This window comes from Megalops cyprinoides, chromosome 17 (assembly GCF_013368585.1).
Source record: "Megalops cyprinoides isolate fMegCyp1 chromosome 17, fMegCyp1.pri, whole genome shotgun sequence".
Taxonomy (NCBI): domain Eukaryota; kingdom Metazoa; phylum Chordata; class Actinopteri; order Elopiformes; family Megalopidae; genus Megalops; species Megalops cyprinoides.
Window position 1 is genome coordinate 30,726,073 of NC_050599.1, and position 26,088 is coordinate 30,752,160.

General features: G+C 41.6%; 2 protein-coding genes across 2 annotated transcripts; one reads left to right on the plus strand and one right to left on the minus strand.

The window, feature by feature from the left end:
- Positions 1-511: 511 nt before the first annotated feature.
- LOC118792155 (C-type lectin domain family 14 member A-like) lies at positions 512-1,372 on the plus strand. The gene has a single exon (XM_036549884.1). It carries the CDS (start codon positions 555-557, stop codon positions 1,323-1,325), a length of 771 nt encoding a protein of 256 aa, XP_036405777.1. The 5' UTR covers positions 512-554; the 3' UTR covers positions 1,326-1,372.
- Positions 1,373-4,992: 3,620 nt separating this feature from the next.
- Positions 4,993-16,013, minus strand: LOC118792154 (transcriptional repressor protein YY1). Its single transcript, XM_036549882.1, has 5 exons — positions 15,364-16,013; positions 10,480-10,642; positions 8,350-8,410; positions 6,232-6,390; positions 4,993-6,055 (listed from the first exon to the last, which is right to left on the minus strand). Exons 1-5 carry the CDS (start codon positions 15,902-15,904, stop codon positions 5,873-5,875), a joined length of 1,107 nt encoding a protein of 368 aa, XP_036405775.1. The 5' UTR covers positions 15,905-16,013; the 3' UTR covers positions 4,993-5,872.
- Positions 16,014-26,088: the final 10,075 nt, after the last annotated feature.

Below are 26,088 nucleotides of genomic sequence, written 5' to 3' on the forward strand. Positions count from 1 at the left end.
GCTAGCTCTTGTGAAGTGTGAACTTGCAGAACACTGTGGATTACATCCTCTTCCTTTGCCTTGTCAGTGTTTTGTACTAATTTCCTTGAAACATCATCACTGACAGCCATTTGGCCAGAACCTGCATCATAGATGAGCTTACTATCATTATAGATGAGCTTACTGTGCCAACAGCAGAGAAAATGTGTCAATTATGTAAGGCAATGTCTATGCTGCATTCTACAGTAGCACACTATGAGCTTACTGTGGCACCGTATTTCTCAATGGGATTCTTTTAACTCTGGTATCAGTCTAATCTTTAGCTCCAACAGCAGTGAGGTTGAAAGGTAGGGTTTGTTGTGTTCCCATCTGCTCCCCCAGAGGAAAGTGGTGCTGTATCAAGCACAAACACACTTCCTGTGCTGCTTAGACAAGAGGCAGGAACTCCAGTCTTCACAGCTAGTCTCTTCCTGCATTTGTGGTCTTGGGTGTTCCCCTCAGGGCTGTAGCGAAAGAGACAGGAACTAGCAGCCACAGTCCGTGGATGAGCCAGCTGAGGGTCTTGCTCCCTAAGAATGAATCCCTGTTGTATTTTAGTTGCCGTTCTGATGTTGAAGTTCCATATAGTATCAACTGGCTTCTACACTCTTCACCAAGAAAAAGTCAGCTTTGAAAGTGCTATGAAAACCTGTCTGACAGAGGGCGTTCTGACCAGCATGGCCAGCCAGAAAGAAGTAGACAGCATCCTGAACATTCTGAGCACATCTCTGTCGACTGTAGGAAATTGGACTTTTTGGGTGGGTTTGTGGAAACCCAAAGGGAGCTGTCCTCTGGAGGACCTGCCGCTGCGTGGATTCATGTGGACAGCGGACAACAGGAGCGAGGCAGAGATAAGTCAATGGAAAAAGCCACCCATGGGAACCTGCACTAACATACGATGTGGATTACTGTCTGTCTACTTTGATGCAGCACAGCTGACAGAGTGGGGTTGGGCTGACGCAAGCTGTGCAGGTAAAAACGGATTCATTTGTAAAAGGGAGGATGAATCCAGCATCTCTCCTCACCAGCCTGCCCAGGAGAATGCCCCACAGCTCACTTCACCTCCAAGCATGGCCACCTCTCCAGACACTGTCAACAATGTCAGGGACAAATACAACATTTTCATACCTGTGCTGGTAGCATTGCTGGTTTTGGTGGTGCTAGTGGTGGTAGTTTTGGGTGTTTTCAAATGTTGTTTTCAGAAGCAGCTGAATACAAAAATCAGTGGTAAAAAGGCAGGAAAGACAGAGGAGATGGTGGATCTCCACGTGGAACAGGTGGAAGGGAAGGATGACTCTATAGTCTGAGCGCTACAGGACTGTAGAAACTGACACCCACTCAAACTAAATTTAACAAATGAAACCCCTTTGAAGCCACAATGTGTTCCTTGATGGTGGGACACTGTCTGTTCATTTAAAAATAACTAAAACTATTAAAAGCTATTAAGACATGGATAGTGATACCATTTACATGTATACAGTTTCCAGCTATATCGTCTACAGGGCAATTTGTGGTTAAAATACCATAATATAAAATATATTGCTAATGCTTTTCTTCTTTAGTGAGTGCAGAGTGAAAGTTCCATCATAACATTTTTTCTAGGCTGTGATCACATGATCCATAATCTTCACCTAAATATATTTATTACCCAGTTGGTGTAAAGGACCACAGCTCTGTGTCCTGGAGCCTTACTATTGACTGCAATTGATATCTCATTTGATGCTGCAAAAACTCTCATTTCATAGTGTTAGGGTTAGGTTAATGTGCTACATCAGTAATGTGACAGCATAATATTTGTAAATGTTGATATCTTGCCATATATTGAGTTTAGTTTTTATTGTGCTATTTCTTACAGTTATATTTCAACAATAATAAATTTATTTGCTATCCACATTCCACAGCGTGGCAATTCTATACTCTATTGTTTCTTCATAAATTAACCAACAGTCACTTTTCCCATAGACTTACTGTTAGCAGACGCAAAACATAAACAACAAATGAAAATGGCAGATTTTCATTGCATTTTCGATCAGGAATTACGGACACTACACAACAGACTACATTGTTTATCCAGAGAAATGCACATTATTTCTTCTACCCAGGGATCGTATTTACAGACTCAAACACAAACACAAATCTCACAAGAGCACCTGAGCTACTGTCCAAACTGAGTTTCCTTTTTACAGATTCATTTCAGATAACACAGAAAATATGTATTCAACAAATAAATCCTCAGATAAAGTTTGTGAGAACTACAGGAAATTTGCCAATAGTGACATTCTAAGCAGTGGTTTAAAATAGGATTTTATACCAAGAAACCCCAGAGCTTGATTTATTGGGAAAATAGAGTGTTTAGTTGTTTCAGGGTGGACATCACCTAGCCACAACACACTCAGTCATATAACGTAACACCCAATAGAATTCCCAATGCATCCTCCTTTCAGTTCAAGAGCCAAATGTTTATGCTTGTAATTTTCCAGTAAATATTTCAACATTTTCCTCACATTCCATATAAGTACATCCATATCAATGTACTGTCACATTTTACATTATTGAACTAAAATGAGGTCAATCTTTCCACAACAGACAGTACTCTGCTTGTTTCAGGGTGGAGTAAACTATCAGCTTGTCAACACCAAAATAACCAGAATGGCATAACAATATTGGTCTTTTCTTTCTACAGGACAATCAGTGTTTTCTCTTTACCAGAACCACCTTTTTTTAAACAGACATCACTTATTCTTCTCTTTTTCCAGTCATTTTGAACACTCTCAAGAAGGATTGGGTAGACTGCCCAATCCTTCTATCAAGTGTTGGGGTTTATTCTACCCAGTATACCACTCAGTGTTTCCAATAGCACCTGTTGTTACCTAAGTCTCTCAGGTGCCTTGGAGGATCTCTCTCTCTTTTGGGATGCCCCCTTACCCCCTTAACCTTATTGATGTAGGCCTTTGGTTTGAAGTGGCATCATCTGGACCTGCAGTTTTGTCAGGTGAGACAGATAAGTTCATTGATTCTGCTGATCTTGCAACTGTAATCTAGAGAAGTAGCCAACAATAATCAAGTACTGTTTTATCACCTAGCTAAAAAAGATATGTCCTTACATTAGACCAGGGTTGGTCTGGAAACTCTGTAAGTAGGAACGGCTCATTGGAGTTCACCCTTCCCTTAGCAGGTGTGACAGTTCTCAATTTATTTCAGCTGCTGTCTGACCCATTGCCTTTTGGGAGCAGTCCCTTCATTTTGCACTGTGAACGCCCCAGTGACCTGTAGGCTGGAAGACACGTTCCATGGAGAACTTGTCTGGCTATCCTTCAGCATAAATTTTTTTCAACTGCATCAGGACCATGTGCTTGTGTTGATGTGCCTGTATCTCTCCCAGTCTTTTTCTATGTGGCAGGTATGCTGCACATCACTTCATCTTCACCCCCAGCTGTCTGCCTTTTCTTTGTCTTACTGGAGCTCTTGTGAGCGCATTGGTTGAGGTTCTGGTTTTGTGAGATATGGTATAGGAGAATGATAGTTAGTCTCAGTTGCTAGATCCATGGAGGCAGCTCATCTTGGTCTTTACACCCTACAAGTGGTATAAGTGATCTGTACCTATGTGGAATGTGATGCCGGTGTGGTAGTGAGAGTTTCTGTTTCAATTTATGCTTGCTCTGTGCTGCTGTGTGCTCTCGATACATATGTTACAGGTTTTATTTCATTTTTTCCTTGTTTCTGGAGGGCAGCAACATATGAGGCAGCATTGGCTAACACCACTGTTTCAGCTTTGGGACTGTACTGCACCAGCATAGGAAGAGTACAGTGGCAGCTAATGAGCTGGAAACAGGGGAGGCTGAAACATTACCTTTAAATCTATCATTACTTTCAACCTGTTCCCCTTTATCCTCCTTGATCATCAATAAAACAAATAATTCACAGAATAATTGACACCAATCGCGTAAATAGAGTAAATGATTATGTTTCGCGAAACAGCGCAGGTTGTTTGTGTGCTTGCAAAAGGTACAGCATGAGGTTGTTTAATTAACAAGGATGGCAATTTGAACAATTAAGTGAAAAGTAATCCCAAAGCGTTCTCTTAAATGTTTCACATTGTAGCTTTCTTGTGTTACAAAATTCAAATTACAGAACAGAGCTAAATTTGGTTAAATCAATTTAAATTACTGAGAATAATCTTTTAGGTTAGGTTGACTGCAATGAACAATAACGTTTACAACACAGACCTCACACAAGTTGTGATGTGTCATGAGCATTTAATGTAATTTAAATCGATAAATGCCATCCTCGTTAAACAATCTCACGTTGTACCTTTCGCAAGCACACAAACTACAATCTGCGCTGTTTTGCGAGCATAAGCATTTACTCCATTTACACGATTGGTGTCAATTATTCTGTGAATCATTTGTTTTATTGTTAATCAAGGAAGATAAAGGGGAACGGGTTGAAAGTAATGATAGATTTAAAGGTAATGTTTCAGCCTCCCGTTTCCAGCTCACCAGCCGCCACTGGTAGAGTACCCACTGTCACTGCATACACATCCTTGCTGTGTGTTTGCTGTCTTTTCAAAGAGCAGCTGTGAATTCCCCCTGTAATGGCAACAGAGTCTGCCCTTGCCCCTTGGATAATTGCTGTCTTTTCTAGCTTGTTAATCAAGGCTACTATGTCACAGACATCTCGGGTCTCAGGTTTCTAGTCATCTGTGAAAACTCGGGATTGGTGACAGGGCAAGGAGTGAGAGAGATGACCTCGGCCATCCTGTTGGTGCAGTACAGGACAGGGCTGGGATTCCGCTTCAGCAGCCAGGCCGTACCACCTTCTACCGGTAACTAATGCACTAAAACTAGGGCAACACCAGCTGCAACCAAGGGGCACACCTACAAACACCACCTGATCCACTTGACCAGTTTATACTGGACATAGTCCATCATTGAGTGTATCTAAACATTTAAATTTACTCTGCAAGTGCTTTGGGACCATTTTATTGTTGGCCACTTGAAATACAGGTGATGTACATATTAACAAGGGTTAACCAAGGAGGGAAGCCCGTACAATACATAACATTGCAACCAGTTTTTTTTTCCATGTGTGAGGCAGGCTTGAAGTGAAAAATAATTCTTTCTGAATTGGACAGTTCATGAAAAATAAAGTAACTGGTGATGACAATTGCTTTAATTTTTTTTAACACTACTTAAATCACATCTCTACGTCTACATGATTTCAACAGAACTGTACCGTACAATTATACAAAATTAGTTAATGGTAAAGAATACAACCTAATTGGGGAGCAAACAAAAGAAAAAAAAACTTTTTACATGAAAATACTTTTGAAGCATGTAGTACAGTAACTGCCACTTTTCTTCCATGAAGAACTATACAAGTAGATTTCAATCTTCAAGAAAAAAAAAAATCACACATAGCATTACTAAGCTTATGCCAAAATAAGTGTACAATATGCACACTAGAAGTACAAAATTAAAAAGCAATTATTTTTCTATGCAGACAGGTGAAAACCTTTTTACTTTGATGTGAAAAACAAGTCAAATGTTTTAATTGTTGTTGTACAAAGAATTGTCTTTTCATTGAAGTCCATGAGGTCCATCTTCCTGAACAGAACTTCATAGTAACAGTTGATTTTATAGAACACCAGCGCGTTCTTTTAGGACTACAAGAGCTGATGGTATGAAACATAGCTTCATTCTTACAATTTCTCCACACTTATCAAAAAGTCCATGAGGTCATTTTCATTAAAACTTTTTGTCCTAGAAACAATATACAAAGGGGATTTGATGTTTATTTTCAACATCTGTATTAAATGGTGCTGCTAGGGGTTGGGTGGGAGCGGCGCGAGGGCTCACTGGTTGTTTTTGGCTTTAGCATGCGTTAAAATGTGAGACTTCAGGTTAGTGGATTGAGCGAACTTCTTATTGCAGCCATCAAAGGGGCAGACGTAGGGGCGGTCTCCCGTGTGAATCCGCACGTGTGTGCGCAAGTTAAAGTCCAGGGAGAACCGCTTGCCACAGCCCTCAAACGTGCACTGCAGATAGGGGAGAGAGAAGACAGGGAGGTCAGACTGGGGCTCTGCTGTACATAAAGTGCTCATGACATTCAAAAACACACTTTCACTGCAGTCATACTTCCCTCATGTTGCTGAAACTTTCAGCGACGTTTTGTGCATTGCTGATTAAAATATGTCACACAAAGCCTTGGTACCTGGAAAGGCTTCTCTCCTGTGTGAACGAGCTGGTGCCGCTTGAGCTTGGAGCTCTCCACGAAGGCCTTGCCACACTCGGCGCAGACATGCACTCGAGGCCCGTGCGTGTGCAAGTGCTTTCTCATTGCAGAGTTATCCCGGAACATCTTGGTGCAGCCCTGTGGAGGAGTGCAGAGATGCAGCGTCTTAGAGGTGAATCCTGTGCAAGCAGGCTGACCAACAAAAGGTCTGTCCAGAATAACACCCGAAAAGTAATGGTTTAGCACCGTTTGGCTGAACTATAACTATGACACTTTAGCCTGTAAATCTATGTCTAGAGACATTGTTGTACCATTTTTTGTTTATAGATGGTAACTCTGCCTCCCATTTGCCTGATTTGAGAGTCCCGTCTTGCTGTTTCCATGAAAAACCACCAACATCAATGTAATCTTTAGAGAATAATGGGCTTGTTTAAGTAGCAATAATGCAGCTATCAAATACAGGTATACTGCATTTTGTGTGTTCCATCAGGGCATGACTGAAATACTTGATTTAAATTAAATGTAAAAAGTACATTAAGTCAAACATTTGCAAATGCAAATACTCTCCATGCAAAGGTAAAAGGCATAGCTTTTAGATTTTAAAAACATAACTGTCCAAGAGCCCCACCTCTCCTCTCTGATAAACATTCTGATAACACTGGCTTTAATTATGACACTTAAAAATGTGGCCAAACTGAACTAAGCATGAGTTCAACACATATATCAAGGACCCACAGCCAGGTACTTTATGGCATGAAAAGTGAAAGTAAAGATCAATGGGACACTATGCTGACAAATGGGTCAAAGCCAGTACAGGGGGCTGGCCCTCTCATGGCATGGGGCAGTCCTTAACTGGCTACCAGCTACATGCCATTTGTATGTGACCGACAACTTTCTTGCTCGTTTAGGCGGGTGTGTCTGTATCAGGATAGATCACAACAACAGTGCCGTGTGTACTGTAGTGGACAAAAGCTATATTTTATAAGAAAATCTTTTAATGTTCCCAGCGTAAAATTTTGCCAAACAACACATAGAGCTCATTCACAGCTAGCACATCTTCCATAGAGTGATTATGGGAGGCCTTCCATAAACAGAGAAGACCAATCTGACATGACCCCTCAGGTTCACTTGTACAGTGAGATTGTTACCTTAATCACAGGCCACACAGATGTGATTGATGGAATAGACTTAAGACACGAATGAGCGAATCATTAACTGCTGAAACAACAGAAATTTGATCACTCGGTTTTCCGTGTTGTCAGTGTCTTGTATTTTTAATCATAGGTTTAGCAATATACATTGTATCCATAATGGAAAATAAAACATTCAACACAACGCATAAGAGCTGTGGAAAAAGAAATAATTACGATATCAGGATCATATACATCTCACATTGTTACTCTAGAAGTGTTTATGTGAAAGCTTCCCCTCAGTTCTGTAGACCATTATTTTTCTCATGATCACAGTCAGGTGTTCTGGAATTACGCTTTGGATACCCATCTGCATTTGAATTAAGAGCGTCTGGGTCATTTATATCCTACTGTGCAGAGTGGATGTGCCGGTCCACACCCCAGAAGTAATGGGTATACTTGCATCACACCTATGCCACACCCACTCAGCGCCGTCCCTAGAAAACCAAGGAAGAAACCAGCACCCTCGGTGCAGCTGTCATTTTCCCCATTAAATACCGAAACAGCGCTAAAGCTGTGCGTTTGATTGTGGCACTAGAGCTCTGCGTCTGATCACCTTGGATAACCCTAGAGCTAGGTTTGCGTCCTGTAGTTTAAATTTCCTCTATCATATGCATGTTGCCATCGTTTCTTTCCTCATTTAAAATGTTTTAGTAGATGAAAAAACAGCAGGCTACTTGATCGCTCTCTGACAGTAACAAGTCAATGTGTGGTAATAGCATCTCACCTGTGTTTGCTCACACAGACATGCCACGCATGTTATTTACCCTCTACCCAGCTAATCAGATTCATAAAAAAGAATGAATAAAATAAAACAAATTAAATCACTGTTTTTGCCAATATGTCTAAAAAGAACATCCATGAATATGCATCAGACGGATTGACTCTGCTGACATGTTGCACTCACTTTATGGGGACAGGCTATCGTCCTGGGGGCATCGTCCTCCTTTATCTTCCGTGGTTTCATCCTGCAACAAGAGCACAACTGTGCAGTCAGAGCTCATTCCACTATCAACACTCAATGCAACACCCGATCCAAACCCAGTCCAATTTTGATACCCTTACACATACGTGTCTACAGGAAACTTATAAAACATTATAAAACATTTTATGATCCTGAATCACCACCTACATGCTGAAGGTTGATGTCAATAATCCTCTGCATCTGGGTTTGGATTGATCAGGGAATTTTATCCAGCAAGACAGACTGGGCTATGTACACTATAAGGACAAAAGTATTGGGACGCCTGACCATTACATTGTAATGACATTGTAATCAAATACATATACTTTAATATGGAGTTGGTCCCCCTTTTGCAGCTGTAACAACTTCCACTCTTCTTGGAAGGCTTTCCACAAGATTTTGGAGAGTTTCTGTGGGAATTTGTGCCCATTCATTCTGTAGAGCATTTATGAGGTCAGGCACTGATGTTGGACAAGAAGGCCTAGCTCGCAATCTCCGTTCCACTTCATCCCAAAGGTGCTCGATGGGGTTGAGGTCAGGACTCTGTGCGGGCCAGTCAAGTTCTTCCACGCCGAACTCATCAAACCATGTCTTTATAGTCCTTGCTTTGTGCACTGGGGCACAGTCATGTTGGAATAGAAAAGGGCCTTCCCCAAACTGTTTTGCCAAAAAGTTGGACGCATAGCATTGTCCAAAATGTCTTGGTATGCTGAAGCATTAAGATTGCCCTTCACTGGAGATAAGGGGCCTAGCCCAAACCCTGAAAAACAGGTGTGGTCAAGTACTTTTGTCCATATAGTGTACTTTAAATCTAAACTGTCACTTGCCATTAAAGCTTATAATATTAAAATGCTCTGTGCAGGGAAATTTAAAAGAATGCTTTACTATAAGAACAAGCGGGTCTTACAATGTTAATTTCCTGGAAAAACAAAAATCGAGTTGCTTTCACTCAACCTGTTTTGTATTTTTATGATTCATATTTTCAATCTGATGTCTCGAAAAATTGTGCTATGACCTTTTTAAGGCTCTCTGGGATGGATCGTGGAAACATGTTGTGAGAGCATCAGTAACACTGCAGATTCAATAGAGATTCAGATTCAGATTCACCTTAATAAACATAACATTTTCCTACCGTGGAAACAGTAAGAGAGAGATTACATCTATCAGTGTCCACACGCTTATGGCCTGATCAGAGAAAGAAGTTATGTTGTAAAACTTAAAGCTAAAGCAGGGTTCAGCTTTAATGATTGCCCAGTTGCCAGAATTGCACGAGTAAAATTCTTTCAATTTTTTTGTTGTTACAATTGACAGGGGTTTAAGCCAATGAATGAGAAGCAATGTATTTGTATTCAGTTGTATTCAGTTTCAGGAGGCTGAGCAAGTTTCACCTCGCTCCATTTAAAGCAACTTCCATTCTGAAGACGACACTACAGAACTCACAGCAGTAATAAACATACCACCATCAAATCAAAATGCTGAAAAGGTATGGAAAAATGTTGGAAGTATACTGCCCTAAACATAGAAATTAAAATGAAAAAAGCACTTTGGGGAAATCACCCCTTTCTGCACTGGGGGGGGGGGGGGGTGTATGTATTGAAATTGCCTTAGGATCTTACAACCTGAATATCCATTCTCAAATCAGTAGTGCTATTGCAATAATGGAATATAATCCCCTTCGATCACTGCACATGGCATGGCTGCATGTGAGAGCTACCCTGACTGTAACTTACCAGCCAGGACTGTGACTTCCTGGTGGAGCCTCACTGTTAGAACTGGGACTGGAAATGATATTAGAGTGTCAGCATCACTTAGTCAAACCCACACAGCTACTTTACCCAAACATAACTACACAACCAAACCCATAAGCAAAGCATTAACAAACCACTAAGAATCCATCATGTTGGCAATTCCTGAGAATCACTTGGACAAGCAAGGACACCCAGACAGTGGGCCAGACATCCACCTGACTATGCCCACACTGCTGGATGAGTAGTGTAACACCAGAGAGCCGTACTGTAAGAGGGAGCTGTGCTGATATGCTGGTGTTCTGTAAGTCTTCCAGTCTTTGCTCACCTGGCGAACTCAGCCAGCTGTTTGGGGTCAGACAGGTCTATCCCTGGAATGCCTCCGGGTGGGAGCTTCTTCCCCGTCATGTACTCTGAGTAATCAGGAGGGGAGTTCTCCCCGATGATCTGCTCCTCCACCACCGTTTCATGGTCGATGTCCTTCTTGTCATCTACAACATACCACAGGGAAAGAAAGGTGAAAAAAATCACATCAAAAATAAAAAGGCTATGATAAGGTGTTTAATGTGTCTGATTTAAACAACTTTTTCCAGCAGCTCAGTCGACAACCCAATACCAATGGATTTAATGGTTCACTGTTATATTTCATGCTCCAGTCCTGTTTTGAATATAACCACATTGTGTTCATGCAGTTCTGCCCCACAAACCTTTAACACATATGCAGATTTCGAAGAAGTTTGATGTGCACTGGACCAGGGCATTCCTTCAAATTGTAGTTTGAGTTTAAATTTAAATCTTCACCTGCAGGTATGTGATTGGTAAAGGACAAAAAGCAGGGAAATAAACAGAGCGCAAAGCACAGTGCAGCTGCCGGATATAATTCATGTGTAGGTGACATTATGATATAAGTTTTAGCTTGCTACAAACAGTCATACGGCCATTGCCAACAGTTCTGTAATTAGTCCGTTTGTGATATTTCCGTTAGTCAACTGGAAATAGCAAAAAGCTAGGAATGTAATGTTAGTCTACATCCCTCTGACACACAGATAACTCTCACTCCAACCATATCTTCTGCTTTTTAATTCATGTTTGCTTAAAGATTTCAACTTTTTAAGGCTTTTTGTCTACCCATATAAGTGCACCATCACTGGTTGTCATAAGTCAGCTTTCTCACAGACAAACAGAATTAATGTTAAGGTGCTGTCCATTCTTTGTCTAATGCTGCGTTCCATTTGCCTCGGAAGTCGGATGTTGGAGCTGCGAATGACGTCACACCCGAATTCACTGTGTTCCAGCTAGATGGCAAAGTGCGTGAAAGCCAAATTAGCTACTTGCACATTCAGCTGAAAAGTAAAAAAAACCACCTTACAAATACAAATCTAGCTAGCTAGCTAGCTACAATACAAACAAAACAATAAACGTAACTAGCTAGCTACTATCACATTCCGCTGACAAATACAAATACCCCCTTGCAAACAAACACACAGCTAGCTACAATAAAAAAAAACAATGAATGTAGAAGGCTAGGTAGCTTACTAGCTAGCTAATTTGGCTTTTATCGACTTTGCTGGCTAGCTATCAAACCAATACAGCTTCATCATGTGTCTTCTGAACAAATAGTTAATTTTAACATTCGTACTGCAAGCCGAGGTATTTACTTCTGATCTTAAGTACCGTTTGTTTGCTAGCTCACTAGCAACTTAGCATTAGTTAACTAGCTACCATTAAGTGCGCCAGGCCATTCATTCATTAGTGGATATAACTTTAAATCCAACTACTGTATCTCATCTCTTTTTTGAATTCTTTTTGGGGTCTTTGCTGACCCATCTAGCCATTTTATGATTTCTTCAAAAGGTAGATACAGACACACGTCAAACTTTTGGTCCACTTTGCCACAGATGCTGACTGAAGAGTTACCCTGCTCCCACTCTGAGTGTGACGTAAGAGCAAAGTGGATGCCATATAGAATAAGGCTAATGAGAAATAAATGACAATAAATATAATATAATAATATAATATTTAATAAATAACATCAAATATTATACAAAATTTATTTACAGATTTTGATAGTGACAAAGGAGGTGCTGGATCCAATGAAATAGGTGCTGGTCCCAATCTGGTAGGTCCTGTTCTGGCAGGATGGTGATTGCTTATGCTTTCTTGATTTGAACCACAAATGTTCATCTGGACTGAAGTCTGGAGATTGAGATGACCATTTTACAATAGTTTATATTCACACAACTATTTCTTTGTTGATTAGGATGAAACTTTTTGCAGTCTGTGACATTAAAACAGACCCACAACATGACACTCTTCACACTAAGCATTCATCTTACCTTCATTATAAGCTTCATCTGTTTTTGGGCCAAACATAATGCTGAGGCGCTCAATTTTGATTTCCTCTGTCCATACAACGTGCTTCCAATTGCCGTTCAAATGAAGTTTTCCTAAGATAAGGCTAGGGCTGTCCCAAATACCATTTTTTTGGGCTCCAGAGCTTCAGTAGTAATCAACAGTGAATATTCGAAGCTTCGGGGGTACTGAGCATGACTCGGGAAGGACTCAGCCAGACATTTCTCCATTCTCGGCTGAGATGGACAGCATAGTGCTGCAACACATGTCTTTCAGTTTAATTGAAGGCATTAAGGATTCTGTTATTCTACAGTATTGTTGTTGTTTGTATCATTATTTGTTAATAATACTAAAAAAATTCCAAAAGGTCTGGTGTTTTATGCATTTTTGTAATCCCGAGGGGTTTGGTTGAACAAGGTCCTAACTATCTACTTTTTGTGACATAATAACAGCTTGTGACAATTTTTCTTATCATGGATAAATTATAGACCTACATAAATGCTCATAATAATAGGCAACGCCTGACAAAGCGCTGTGAAACAGAAGCGCAGAAACGGCATGCTAGCTCCAACAAATTTAAGATTTGAGATTTATATTTATAAGAGTTAATAATTTATTGTCATTTCTCAGTATTCGCATACATTGAAACGAAATTTGTCCTCTGCAATTAACCCATCCTATACACTCATCAACGTCTCTGCTGACGGAGCCGCAATATTTAAAAATGGTCTCATGCCCCTCCAGTGCAGAGAGAAGCATGGCATTGCTGGTGCTAGCATCCTTCCAGGGTGAGAAACTTAGCTAGGGATTGGTCGAAACAATTAGACCCTCCGTTCCAGTCCCAAAGCAAGAGCTTGGCGATGGCCGGCTACTTTCCCATCACGTGACATTCACTGCTGTAAGTAAGAGGGATGCCAAGCGCCCAAGCTGAGATGGTTTATATTTCCACATTTTAACAGTGCAATTAAAAAGTATAAATACTGTACAAGAATGTGCTAACAAAATGTATTTTGCACTTTGCTTTTATTGATAGCCTACATTTAGCAAAAAAAAAATATATATATGTATTTTTGGGTTACGTACCTGGCCCAAGGGAGTAACAAATCGAACCGGCAACCTTCTGGTTGCATGAACGCTCTTGCTGGTATGGGTGCTCTTGCTCATATAACTTGGATTGATACACTTCTGTTCTCTTGTGCTGTAAATCATGTTGGGTAAGAGCATCTTCTAAATTCATCTAATCTAATGTAATGAAGGGGCTAAAACTTTTCATTTTTAAGCAGAATAATATCTACGACATTTTTCTGCTATATCATGTTTTTGTTCCCAATTAATCAGGAGTAAGAATGAATACTAATGAGCCAACAACGAATGGTTCTTAATCCATTTTGATGGTACACCTCAGTTGTATGCTCTGCATTTTATTGTAAATTCTAATGCCAATACAGATATAAGCAAGACCTGAATGCTTACATGCCAGTACATAAAAGATCCAGTACTTCGCCAATTTAACTCTACGCACCTTCGCTAACCACTTAATCTCCCCTCAGTCAAGTTTACGATCTGACAAGAAGTGGTAGGCTGTGTGTTAAACGTATCTCTAGAAAGTAAGTCGAGACTCAAACAGCTATCTACCCAGCAGGGAAAAAATGACGAAAACGGCTAGTCATTCTTTTTGCCAGCTAGCACTACAAACCCCCGTAACTTACCGATACCATATAACCGCGTAGCAAACGTAGGGGGATGATAGCATTTTCCAATTTTGCCTCTATATATTAGATTAATACATTATAGTCAAATACCTTAGTACACACACGACCCAATTAAACTTGAATAAGTCAGCAAGTTACATTTTAAATTTTATAACATAATATTTTAAATCTGTATAACATAGCAGTAAGATCATTTTAGCCAACAACCTATCGTAGCTATCTACATTATAACCAGTTAGCTAGCCAGATATCATCATTCAGTACAAATTCAAAAACAATAAGGTTAACGTGCAAATTGTTTAACTTTCTAGTTAGCCAATGTCAGATACAACAAATAAAAGCTAATGTTAGCTAGATAACGATGGCTGTATGGCTGCGTAAGTTAACTACTTAACATGAGGTTAACTCACCGATTCGTAAAGAATCGGAGGTGGCTCGTTGTTAAGAGCTGTAACAATTTACCAGACGCATTGCTATCCAGCAACCACACAAACGTAGCTATCTGCCAACCACTTCAGTTTCAAGCGACACAACAAGCGGAAATATTGATGTGTGGAATACAAAGCTATGTTTGCCAGTTACCAAGCCAGTCCTGCTAGGTACCATGCTAATCGTCCAGAGCAAATCAAGAAAGTCATGGTTAACAACTACCAGCACCACCGAGCTCATTGTGAAATGCTTTGTTGCCTGCGTCTGTCACTTCAGCAGTGAGCCAATTTAGCAACTACATCAAGTGGAGTGCACCCCACGTACTCCTTATAGAGAGCTATGTAGTGTGTCTCCGGGCTACTGCGGCCTACTCCTGGAGCCAGCAGCAGCGCGCTCGCTCCAGCACCCGCCGCCATCTTCCCACGGCCGCATCAGCGCCATTTTTCCAGGCCGCCATACTGGACCGGGGGAACATGGCGGCGCCCATCAACACATAAAACATGGCTTCCCTTCAAAACAAAAACATTTCAACTGGAATACCTTAACATCTGTGTCGATGCTTTAAAAAATACCTCTGACACTGAGTTTGTCAACAACCCCAAAATCTGAGCTGGTAGAAAAGGACAACGCCCTTGCGAGGCCCGCTTTGCTGGCTAGCGAGCTAGCACCGAGCGAGAACAATGCACAATCTAGCTAACAATCTAGCAAGTTGTACTTACCAGAAGCCCACATTGTGACTGAAAACTCCCCTTCCAGAGTCTTTATTTGCACCTGCTTCTGTTCCCATTTTCTACCGCTGGCATCCGCTGCACTTAAATAGCTTTTTTTACCCGCTTTCTTCCCACTGCCACCTCCCCCTTTCTTCGTTCGTCCAGCCGAAGAGCTCTTCCCTGCCACTGTCACCAAAGTTTGTTCGATATATTCCTCCTCTGCGGCAGGGGCAGGGACAGGTATGAGGATTTGGTCTTCGAAACCATCGTCTGCACGAAGGTCGGAGTCGTCCCCCCCAACCACTTCTTCACGGGTCTGCACCAATATCACCTCTTGGTGGTGGTGAACCTGGTTCGGATCGTCTGTCACTAGTGGCTGTAGTGCTAACATGGGCTGGTGGTGCTCGTCGTCATCATCATCACCCCCGACCACTGTGGTCTCAATAGTCTCAACGGGAATAGTCTCCACTTCTATTTCATGAAGTTCGACAATCTCGGCTGGCATCTCCGAGCCGTCAGTTTCAATATAGAGCGTATCGCCCGATGCCATATTGGATGCCCCCAGTTTGCTCTCACTCTGCTCTGTTGCCGATCCCCCCCTCACCGGTTTCCCTTCCTCTTCTTCGACAACACAAATACCTCAACTCTGTCCGACACTAACTCCCGTCGCCACTACGCTCCAAGAGAAACCCTCGCGAGATTTAACATACAGGCGCCATAATTTGAGTTGATAGACACGAGAAGTCGATGTCATCGTCCACTGAATTTAGCGTTTGCAACGTAGCGACAGCATTTATTTTGCGAAATTATCCTGTATTAACCGTTAAGTTATCCTGAATGACTTTTGCGCTGTTCTACAGTGGTGGAACATCATTGTGTTGGTAATGAATAAATTTAGATACGTCTTTAAGAACGGTTGTCATTATGACTGCGGGGGAAGATGAATCAGCTACATTTTCAAGAAATATAACATTCTTTGATGTTAGTATTTTGTGTGGAACAGATATTTTGCAGACTTTAGTTGTGCTACATGCCTGTGTAGGCCCTATGTGGGGTCAATGGGGGCTTGAAATGGTACCCTGTATATGACCTAGCTTCAAACAGACACAAATATGAGCTATCCGTAATAGGTTTTAGACAATAAACATGACTGGATTACTTCAGAATGTTGGTAGGTTAGGAGGTTGTAGTTAACTTTTATATATTAGTGTATTAATGTAAAAGTATCTCCAAAGAAAAGGCAGTATATTACATACAAATATTACATGCATTTCATACAAATGATGTATGTATGATAACACTCTCCAGCATTACCATTACCATTTTCATTTCATCAGTTAAAAACTTATATAACAGCATTCCAAGAAAGACTGAAACTGTTCTGAAGGCTGAGTGTAGCAGCTCCTTATTAGTAAATAAATACGGTATTCATATATTGTTTGGTGTCTCCATTAATTAGTGTACCCCTGTATTACTTTCTGTAACCGATGCAGTTTGAGGAATTATGAAGAGGTATCCCTCCTGCCAAATTAAGGATGGTTGTGGGAACCATTTCCTTTCTCCTTTTTTCTAATGCAAATGTGGTTTGCTACAATAGCGGAACCATTATCTTCTCACTCAAGAAAGAATGAGTTTAAAATCTAGCAATACTCTCACCATTGCTGATGAGTCAGCACGTGAACCTTATTATTAACTGCATTTTAAATATTTTTTTTTCACTTTAGTTATAATAATAATAATAATAATGCATTAAAAACTGTTGTTCCCCATTTCCTCCCGGACCCACTAGGCTACTTAGAGAGCTGGATGTCCTCCTCAGTACATAACCAGGGAATAGTGGTGCACTAGTGCCACTCCAAAGCTTCAGTATCCACTCAATCTCACTGTCCTCAGTCCTTCAGTCTCGTCTTCTTCATAAAATCTCCACCCACACAAGGCCAGCAGGCAGTCTGCTCAGACCGTCTTCACCAACACAAGGCCAGCAGGCAGTCTGCGCTTAAGTGCACTTATCTCTCAAATTTGGCCAATAACCTAAACATCCCAAAGCCTTGACTAATCAGAGCCAAGGCCAGGCAGCAGATTTTCTGTCTTGAACAGATCTCTGCTTCCTCCCTTGAACCACCACTTAAATTTAGTTCCATAGAGATAGTGTCTGTCCCCTGATCTTTGGTCCCATTCTGTTTAAAGAAATATATTAGGGGCATTTGTCCTGACAACCTGATAAAAATTAAATCTGGTAAACCTGAAGTTAATACCTGCAAAGAAATGGTCCTTAGGATTGGTTTAATAAATATAAGGTCATTAACACCTAAAGCAATGCTTGTGAGTGAATTGATTACTGACCATAAATTCAACATCGTATGTTTGACTGCAACTTGGCTTCGACTGAATGAATTCATTGCTTTAAATGAATCAATGCCTCCCAGGTACAGTAACTACCAGGTCCCTCACTCAACTGGTAGAGGTGGTGGTGTTGCTGCTGTACATAGGTCTAATCTCTGTGCCACTTTTAACTCTCCTGTTGTGTTCCGGTCAAATTTCAAGTTAAGTCAAGTTATTGGCCATGTGTGCGTGCACACACACATACACACACCCTTCTTGGGTTTCCCTGGCAACTCTGGAACGTTTCCCCTATAGAATCTTTCCCCCACGGGAGCCACGACTTTCATACAAAATATTATGAGAATGTGTTGTGGGAATTTGGATATTTGCACAAACAATCAGAACAGTGTTTCAATAATATACAGAACCTTTCCCGCAGCTCAGGTATATAAAGCTTCCTTGGGGCTTTGCTCTCCATTCACTTTGTGGGACCACAATGACCAAACTGTATGTGAGGCTCTTGAACACATCTTTGATACTGGTGAGGAGGGGAAAGTCCAGGATGAAAGTGCATCAGAAGATGTGTCAGAAGGTGAAGACAACACTGACTATGATGCAGACCATGTGACAACTGATGAGGAGCAATCAATTGATGATAATGGTCCTGCTGAGGTTGCTAACACATTCTGGTTGAAGAATGGGAATTTGTTCTGGTCTTCATCCCCACCTGAAAGGAGAGGAAGGCTGTGCGCTGAAAATGTCATCGGGATGACCGTGTAACGGGTGGTATCTTGCGTTGTGTTTTTTTTTTTAATATGATATTACGTGGGTCGGCGAGCGAGCGAGTTTCGAACTGAAGTTCTTACTGCTCGCTGCCAACCCCTTAAAGCCAGCGTCGTTGCCAGTTGAGCTAAAGGCAAATTGCCGTTAGCCTATCGGCGACAACGCTACTTAACCAGGTCTCAGAGGGAGTGACGTAGCCGCTGCAACCACTCGGCTACCTGCTACTCGCTACCTAAGGCTTTACGCAGGACTCACACGAGCTAATCACTTCAGCTCTGCTACAACCGCAGGGCCAATAAGATATGCCATATCTCAGGTTGATGGCATAAAATCCTGCTTTGAACCGTTCCTGACAGAACCCATTGAAACCATAATGATAAACATGACCAACTTGGAGGTGAGATGTGTGTACAAAGACAACTGGAAGAAAATAGACCAGGCAGCCATGGCATGGCAAAGTGATAATATGTAAATAGGCTTAGGCCTATGTCCTTTCTTTACTAATAAAGTCACAACAGTCAGATTTGACCAGGAACACCACAGATGTTAGTTTATGCCTTTTTTGACTATATTCAAAATCCATGAATCCAAAATCGATAAAAAATGCTACTTTTACAGGAAAATGTGTTGTACAAGCTTAGGTCAACAGGCCTACTGGCCAAAAGTTCCAAATAGAAATACATAACCTGTCATAATTACTAGAAATAAAGTTGATAAAAAAGATCTAATGCAACATCTAATGATAAAATATGTATAATAAGAGATTTATAAACAGTTATGACTTCAATTTCAATTGAATTCATTTTATTTATATAGCGCTTTTTACAACATGAGTTGTCACAAAGCAGCTTTACATCAGTATACCAGGCCTGATACCCCCTTAGAGCAAGCCAAAGACGACAGTGGCAAGGAAAAACTCCTTGATTAATAGGAAGAAACTTTGAGCAGAACCCGGGTTAGAGGGGGAGCCCATTTGCTTCTGGCTGGCACTGGGTGGACAAACAGAGTAGGAAAGAATTTCCCAAGAAGTTCTTAACAGTACTTGTTAATGGTGAAACATGTAGGTAGTAAGACATGCCAATATACGGTGTGTAAAACATAATGAGTCTTGTAAATCGTAGATCTTAAAAGTTATACAGCAGAATATGCATGGCATGTAGTCCTCGAGAGTCCAGTTCTTGGTACGTGGAGGGCTCCACAGGAACGACAGCGAGGAGGCTGAGCTGGGGGTCCCGAAGTGGTGCTTGAGTTACAGCTCCAGGCAGGAGCCCGTAGTCGGGTGAGCAAAACAAAACTGAAAAACATTGATTACTGGATGATAAGAATAGGGGAGAGGCAGGAGAGGAGGGCAGGGAAAAAGATTCCAGTGTGCAACAAGGAAAAAACCCCGGCAGACTAACATTATGGCAGCATACCGAGGGGACGGGAGGCAAGGGACCGGCATAATCATGAGGGCGACCCTAAGGCAGTCTACACCAGATCACGGCACAGAGTCCATGCCATGATAAAGTGACAGCAATGACCACTTAGTCCACCAGAGACTCTATGATCCATGCCAGCAACAGGCCCTCTATGATCCATGCCAGCAACATGTCCCTCAGCTGAAGGATTTACTGTATAGAAATGTTTTGAGCCTAGACTTAGAGGTCGAGAGAGAGTCTGCTCCCTGAACCTCAGTGGGTACCACAGGAGAGGGGCTCGATAGGAAAAGGCTCTACCACCCATAGTAGTTTTTCACTCTCTCGGAACGATGAGAAGCCCGGCATTTTGGGAACGAAGGGCTCTTTGTGGAAGGTATGGGTGAAGAAGGTCCTTAAGACAGGAAGGGACAAGCCCATTTAAAGCCTTAAATGTGAGTAGAAGTATTTTAAAATCAATCCGGTATTTAATGGGTAGCCAATGGAGAGAAGCTAGAACTGGGATAATGTGCTCAAAGCTTTTAGTTCTAGTTAAGATATGAGCAGTTGCATTTTGTACCAGCTGAAGGGGTTTTAGTGAGACACATCCTGACACGAGGGCATTACAGTAGTCTAATCTGGATGTTACAATGGCGTGGATTAGCTTTTTAAAATCATTAATTGATACAATTTTCCTGATTTTGGCTATATTTCTCAGAAGGCTGTCCTAGAGGTGTTAGTTATATGTGTTTCAAAAGAGAGCTCAAGATCAATAATGATACCAAGGTCTTTGATAGCTGCACTCGAGGCAAGGGAGACACCATCAAGCTCTAGTGTAAAATGAGTGAATTTGCTCCTGACTGAATTTTGGCCAACAACCAATATTTCGGTTTTGTCTGAGTTAACGAGGAGAAAATTTCGGGCCATCCATTTCTTTACATCTGTTAGGCAGGCCTCCATGTTTGATATATTCAAAGGCACATCAGGTTTGACTGATATGTATAACTGAGTGTCATCTGCATAACAGTGCTACAGAAGCTAATGCCATGTTTATGGATGACATCGCCAAGAGGCAACATGTATAGCGAGAAGAGCAGAGGCCCAAGCACGGATCCTTGTAGTATACCATATCTTACTGTGGAACGAGCGGAAGATTCATTAGTAATGAAGACAACCCGGTATCGTTCTGATAGATAGGACCTAAACCAAGACAGAGCCTGTCCACTTATGCCAACCAGGTTTTCGAGGTGGTCGAGGAGGATACAATGATCGATGGTATCAAAGGCTGCACTTAGGTCTAGCAGCACAAGAAGAGAGATACAGCCATTATCACAGGAGAGTAGAAGATCGTTGAGCACTTTCAGGAGAGCGGTTTCTGTACTATGATGAGGTCTAAACCCAGACTGAAAGACTTCCAAAATGTTATTAGAGTGTAAAAATGCACAGAGTTGCTTAGCTACTGCTTTTCCAGGAATTTTGAGAGGAATGGAAGACTTGAGATGGGCCTGTAGTTTGACAGGTCATTTGGATGTAGATTGGGCTTCTTCAGAATAGGCTTGATAACTGCTACTTTGAAGGACTGAGGTATGTGTCCAGACGTTAGGGAGGCATTGATTAGGCATTATAAGGGATCGGTCATTTTTGACTGGGAAAACAAAAGTAGGTAACATGAACACATTAACACAACACAAGGGTTAAATCTGGCTATAACTTTAATTCATTTGGACATCCTGACAAGACTGCATCTCAGCTGTTTACTCTTGTAATAGTTTACAGGCTACCTGGCCCTTATACTGTTTTGTTATCTGAATTTGCTTTCTACCCAACCTGGTCGTCAACACAGAAAAGATTGTGGTAGTAGGCGATTTCAATATTCATATGGACAATGAACATGATCCATTCATAACAGCATATTTGTCCATTATCAACTCCATTGGATTCTCTCAGTTTGTGGATAAACCCACACATTGCAGCAACCATACGCTGGATCTGGCCCTCACTTATGGCACTTAAAGTAACAATGTAATAACTATGCCACATAATCCCGTACTGTCAGACCATTATCTTGTGACTTTAAACCTTCTGTTAGCTTGTTATATGAACTCAGTGTCCATATTTTCTCTTAGGCACACCATCTCTTCTGCTACCACTAATGCCTTTATTGATGAGCTCCCTGCATCATACAGTCTGCACAATGAAGCTTGCACCTTAGTTCAACGACCATACCATGCTATAAAACAAACTGCACCGAGACTTAAAAGAAAATTTCACAGTATTTGTTCATTCCAGCAATTCATAGTAGCGATGACTTCATTTGAGATTTGACAGCAAAATCATGAAGATACAAGACACAATTCAAAAACTCTCCTCTACTTCTGCCTCCAGCCTGGCCTGTTCAGCCTCAGATAACGTAGAGATGTCTACTATGCCAGGCACATGCCTAGACTCTTTCACACCCATTGAATTTAGGGACTTCTCCACCTTAACTAATTCATATAAAAACACCATGTGCCTGTTAGACCCCATTCTGACAAGATTCTTAAAACAGCTGCTACCTGAAATTGGCACACCGTTGTTAAATCTTATCAATGCCTCCTAATGCCTGCCTCTTCTCTCCACTAGTGCAATCCTTTTCACGCTGCACCTGGTTCTTTTTGTACAGACTATAAAGATAATTTATTGACAGTACATGCTGCTATTCCCCCCAAATATACTGTAAAGACAGGGTACGAAATACGGCGGGGGGTCCGAGACCCCTTGATTGACACTTGAGACCCCCTGAATGCCTCAACAGCAAAATTTTGGGGGGTCTCTGGAAAAATCTTTAAAAAATGATTTGTCACTTGCAATTGTCACTAAAAATGTCAACCCTGCGTCCAAATTCACATCCCTTCTTCTCGGGTGAATTGCTCACGAAGTAGGCCCTATTTATCACGAACTAGTTGCTTGTCTCTGTGACAAAGTGTTGGCAACAAAAATAATTTTGAATTTACATAAAATTTAATCATAGTTACAATCTGCATACAGCTCTGTGTCCATCTCCATAACCGTTACTCTTGTTTGAATTAGGCCTACTCATGAACTCGTCATTGCATAAAATGGAACACAAAGGCTATCACAAGAAAGAGCGGAACCGGAGCTTTGTAATGATGCTAGTCACATATTTGTACATACCGAAACTTCTGCAAAGTAATATCCTTACTAATTTCTTCACCTATTTTCACACTCCTGCTTCTCAGTTGAATAAGTCACAAAGTCCCTATCACTTCACAACGTACCGCATATCAAAATAAACAGCAGAACTCACCCTTTCCGATGACACTAGATGTTTCTCTGTGTGACAAAGCATCGAGTAATCTAGTTTTGAAATCACAGCAAATTTCTGCATTGTCTCCAACATAGGGCTGACATTACTGTCAGTGCCTCTGCCCCTAGCTGTTGTTGTTGTTTTCCCCCTGTCTGTCTTTGTGTGTCCATGTGCTTTTGTTTTCCCTTGCGCTCCAGCCCTGCCCTGCTCTCCACCCGGTCCCCGCCCACCTGATTGCCAGATCGCCGCCGCCTGCCTGCCTGCCCACCTCCTTCCCATTACCTTGTCAGCCCAGCCCTATTTCGTCCCTGCTTATCTCTGTCTCGTTGCTAGTTTGTAGCAGTGTTTCTCGCCTGTTTCGGCCCCGCCTTTTTGTCTGTCTGCTAGTTCCCGTTTTCCACCCTGCCTGCGCCTCGACTTCGTTTTTGCCTGCCGCTTTGCCCTGTTTGCCTGATCGCCTGCCTACCTAGTTCCTGACCCTGCCTGTTCCTGTTTCTGCCCACGGACTGCCTTCCTGGTCTCGACCCTGCCTGTTTTGATTTTGCTTTTGTTGTATACGTTCGCAATAACACCCACTTGGAACCCGAAGCTCCCGTGGTCCGCGCCTGAGTCCTTGCCAGCAGCCTGACACATTACATCCCACTTTGTATGAAAAATAAAGATAAAATAATGTATTTGCTTTTCATTGCAATGATTCAAAAGTTGTGGTCAAAAGATGTGCGCAGGTGTTTCTCCCGGAGAACTCCCGTAATTTGCATGGCAAACTTTATTATGACTAATTGTCATACACAGATCCATAAGTTTTGTATGTTTGTCTGACGTTACCAAAGTTGCCAGATCGTCTACAGTGTTTCTCAATCCTACTCCTGGAGCCCCCCTGTCCTGCATATCTTCTGCCTATCCTTGCTCTAAACACACCTGATTGAAATAAGTAACATGCTCTTTATTAAATCAGGTGTGTTCGGCTAATCACAAGTGCCACTGATGAGTTCGGTCAGGTAGGTAGAGCAGGGAAAGATGGAAAATGTGCGGAGCAGGGGGCCCCATGAGCAGGATGGTGGTCTAGCAGTGGTCTATGAAACACAATCTACACACAATCCACACACTACATGGGTAAAGGTGACCCCCCCCCCACCGAATGCCACCAGGTATTTCGCACACTGTGTAAAGACATGCTGCTATAAGACTCAAAGACAATTTACAGTACACTCCTTAATTGTACTGTGTGTATTGTATGTAGATATATATTTTTCTAATTCTCTTTCTCAACTTATGTACACTGTTGGTATAGGAGAAACGTTATTTCATTCTTGATTGTACGCAAGTGCATAATAAAATGACAATAAAGGAAATGTGAATCTGAATCTGAATCTTATGTCTGGACATGTACCTCAGTCCTTCAAATTAGCAGTCATCAAGCCTACTCTGAAGAAGCCCACTCTAGACCTGAATGACCTGTCAAACTACAAGCCCATCTCAAATTTACCATTCCTTTCAAAAAACCCTAGAAAATTGGTAACAAAACAACTTTGCTCCCTTTTACAGTCCAATAATATTCTGGAAGTCTTTCAGTCTTGGTTTAGACCACATCACAGCACAGAAACAGCTCTCTTAAAAGTGCTTAATGACCTACTTCTCTTCTCTTACAATGGCTGTATCTCCCTGCTTGTGCTCTGAGACCTAAGTGCAACCTTCGATACTATTGATAATCTTATTCTCTTCCACTGATTCTCAATCCCCCCCCCTCCGTACGTTTTCCATCTTTCACTACTCCACCTACCTGACTGAACTCAACAGTGGCACTTTTGATTAGCTGCACACACCTGATTTAATCAAGAGCATGTTAATCATTTCAATCAGGTGTGTTTGGAGCAAGGATAGATTGAAGATATGCAGGACAGGGGGGCTCCAGGAGTAGGATTGAGAAACAAGACCAACTTGAAAACCTGATTGACATAAGTGGAAAGGCTCTATCCTGGTTCAGGTCTTATCTGTCAGAGTGACATCTAGGGGTGTGGAAAAACATTGTTTTTTTCGATTAATTCTTTTTTTTTTTTTTAATTTGTCTGATTCGATATTGATCTGTAAAATTTGTTGATCGATCTTTTAGGCTAATGTGCATTTTTCCGTTTTCTAGGTTCATTTCCGAAATGGTTAAACATAGCCAGAGAATTAAATAGACGGGCTCTGACATAACCAAGTTGTCGTATTAAAGGCAATTACTAGTCTCTCCCCCCACCCCCCCCCTAGCCAACTAGGTGAGGCTAAAAAAGACTAGACTCGAGGTCTGTTTTGTGCAAATACTAAGCGATGCGACACGACGAAGGCTGCATGGCACACGTTGCTGAAACAAATGATCCAACATTTTGGTTCTAGTCAAACATGGAGGGGAAGCTTATCGTGGCAGTGTCGGGTTTCCCCATACTCTACAGTTTGTCTCTTGATACATACAGAGATATAAATGAAAAAATGATGCATGGAGAAGGGTGTCCGAAATCGTGGAGATGCCTGGTATACATATTCATATATACGTGCACTACAGTCACAGCTTTTTAGCTTTAACTTTAATACAGTGCACAACCACTAGGCCTACCTAGCTACCTAACTAGCTAGCTAGCTAAACTGAACAGCAACACTTGCTCACAAGTGCAATTTAGCGCAATTCAAGAGAAACGTAGTTGTGCATGTTCGTTTGCTAGGTAGCTAGCTAGGTAGAAAAAAAGCTAGCTAGTTAATTGTTCATATTAGGCTAGCAAGAAAACGTTCACAATTGCAAAGTTGCTACTGGCAGTCAGCCACGTTTTGTCAGTCATCGTAGCTACCTTACAAACCAGCTTTCCCTGAGCTAACTAATGCAAACACATTGGTGCTGCGTGTTCATTAATAAGTAGGCAATGATACAGTTTGGTTTTGTTTTTAAGGAAC

Excerpts from the sequence above, each read along its gene's own strand:
- LOC118792154 (XM_036549882.1), bottom strand. The coding sequence starts at position 15,904 with ATGGCATCGGGCGATACGCTCTATATTGAAACTGACGGCTCGGAGATG. Across the intron at positions 10,643-15,363 it reads AGTCACAATGTGGGCTTCTG|ATGACAAGAAGGACATCGAC; the intron begins GTAAGTACAACT and ends GGTATGTTGTAG. Across the intron at positions 8,411-10,479 it reads CAGCTGGCTGAGTTCGCCAG|GATGAAACCACGGAAGATAA; the intron begins GTGAGCAAAGAC and ends CTCTTGTTGCAG.
- LOC118792155 (XM_036549884.1), top strand. The coding sequence starts at position 555 with ATGAATCCCTGTTGTATTTTAGTTGCCGTTCTGATGTTGAAGTTCCAT.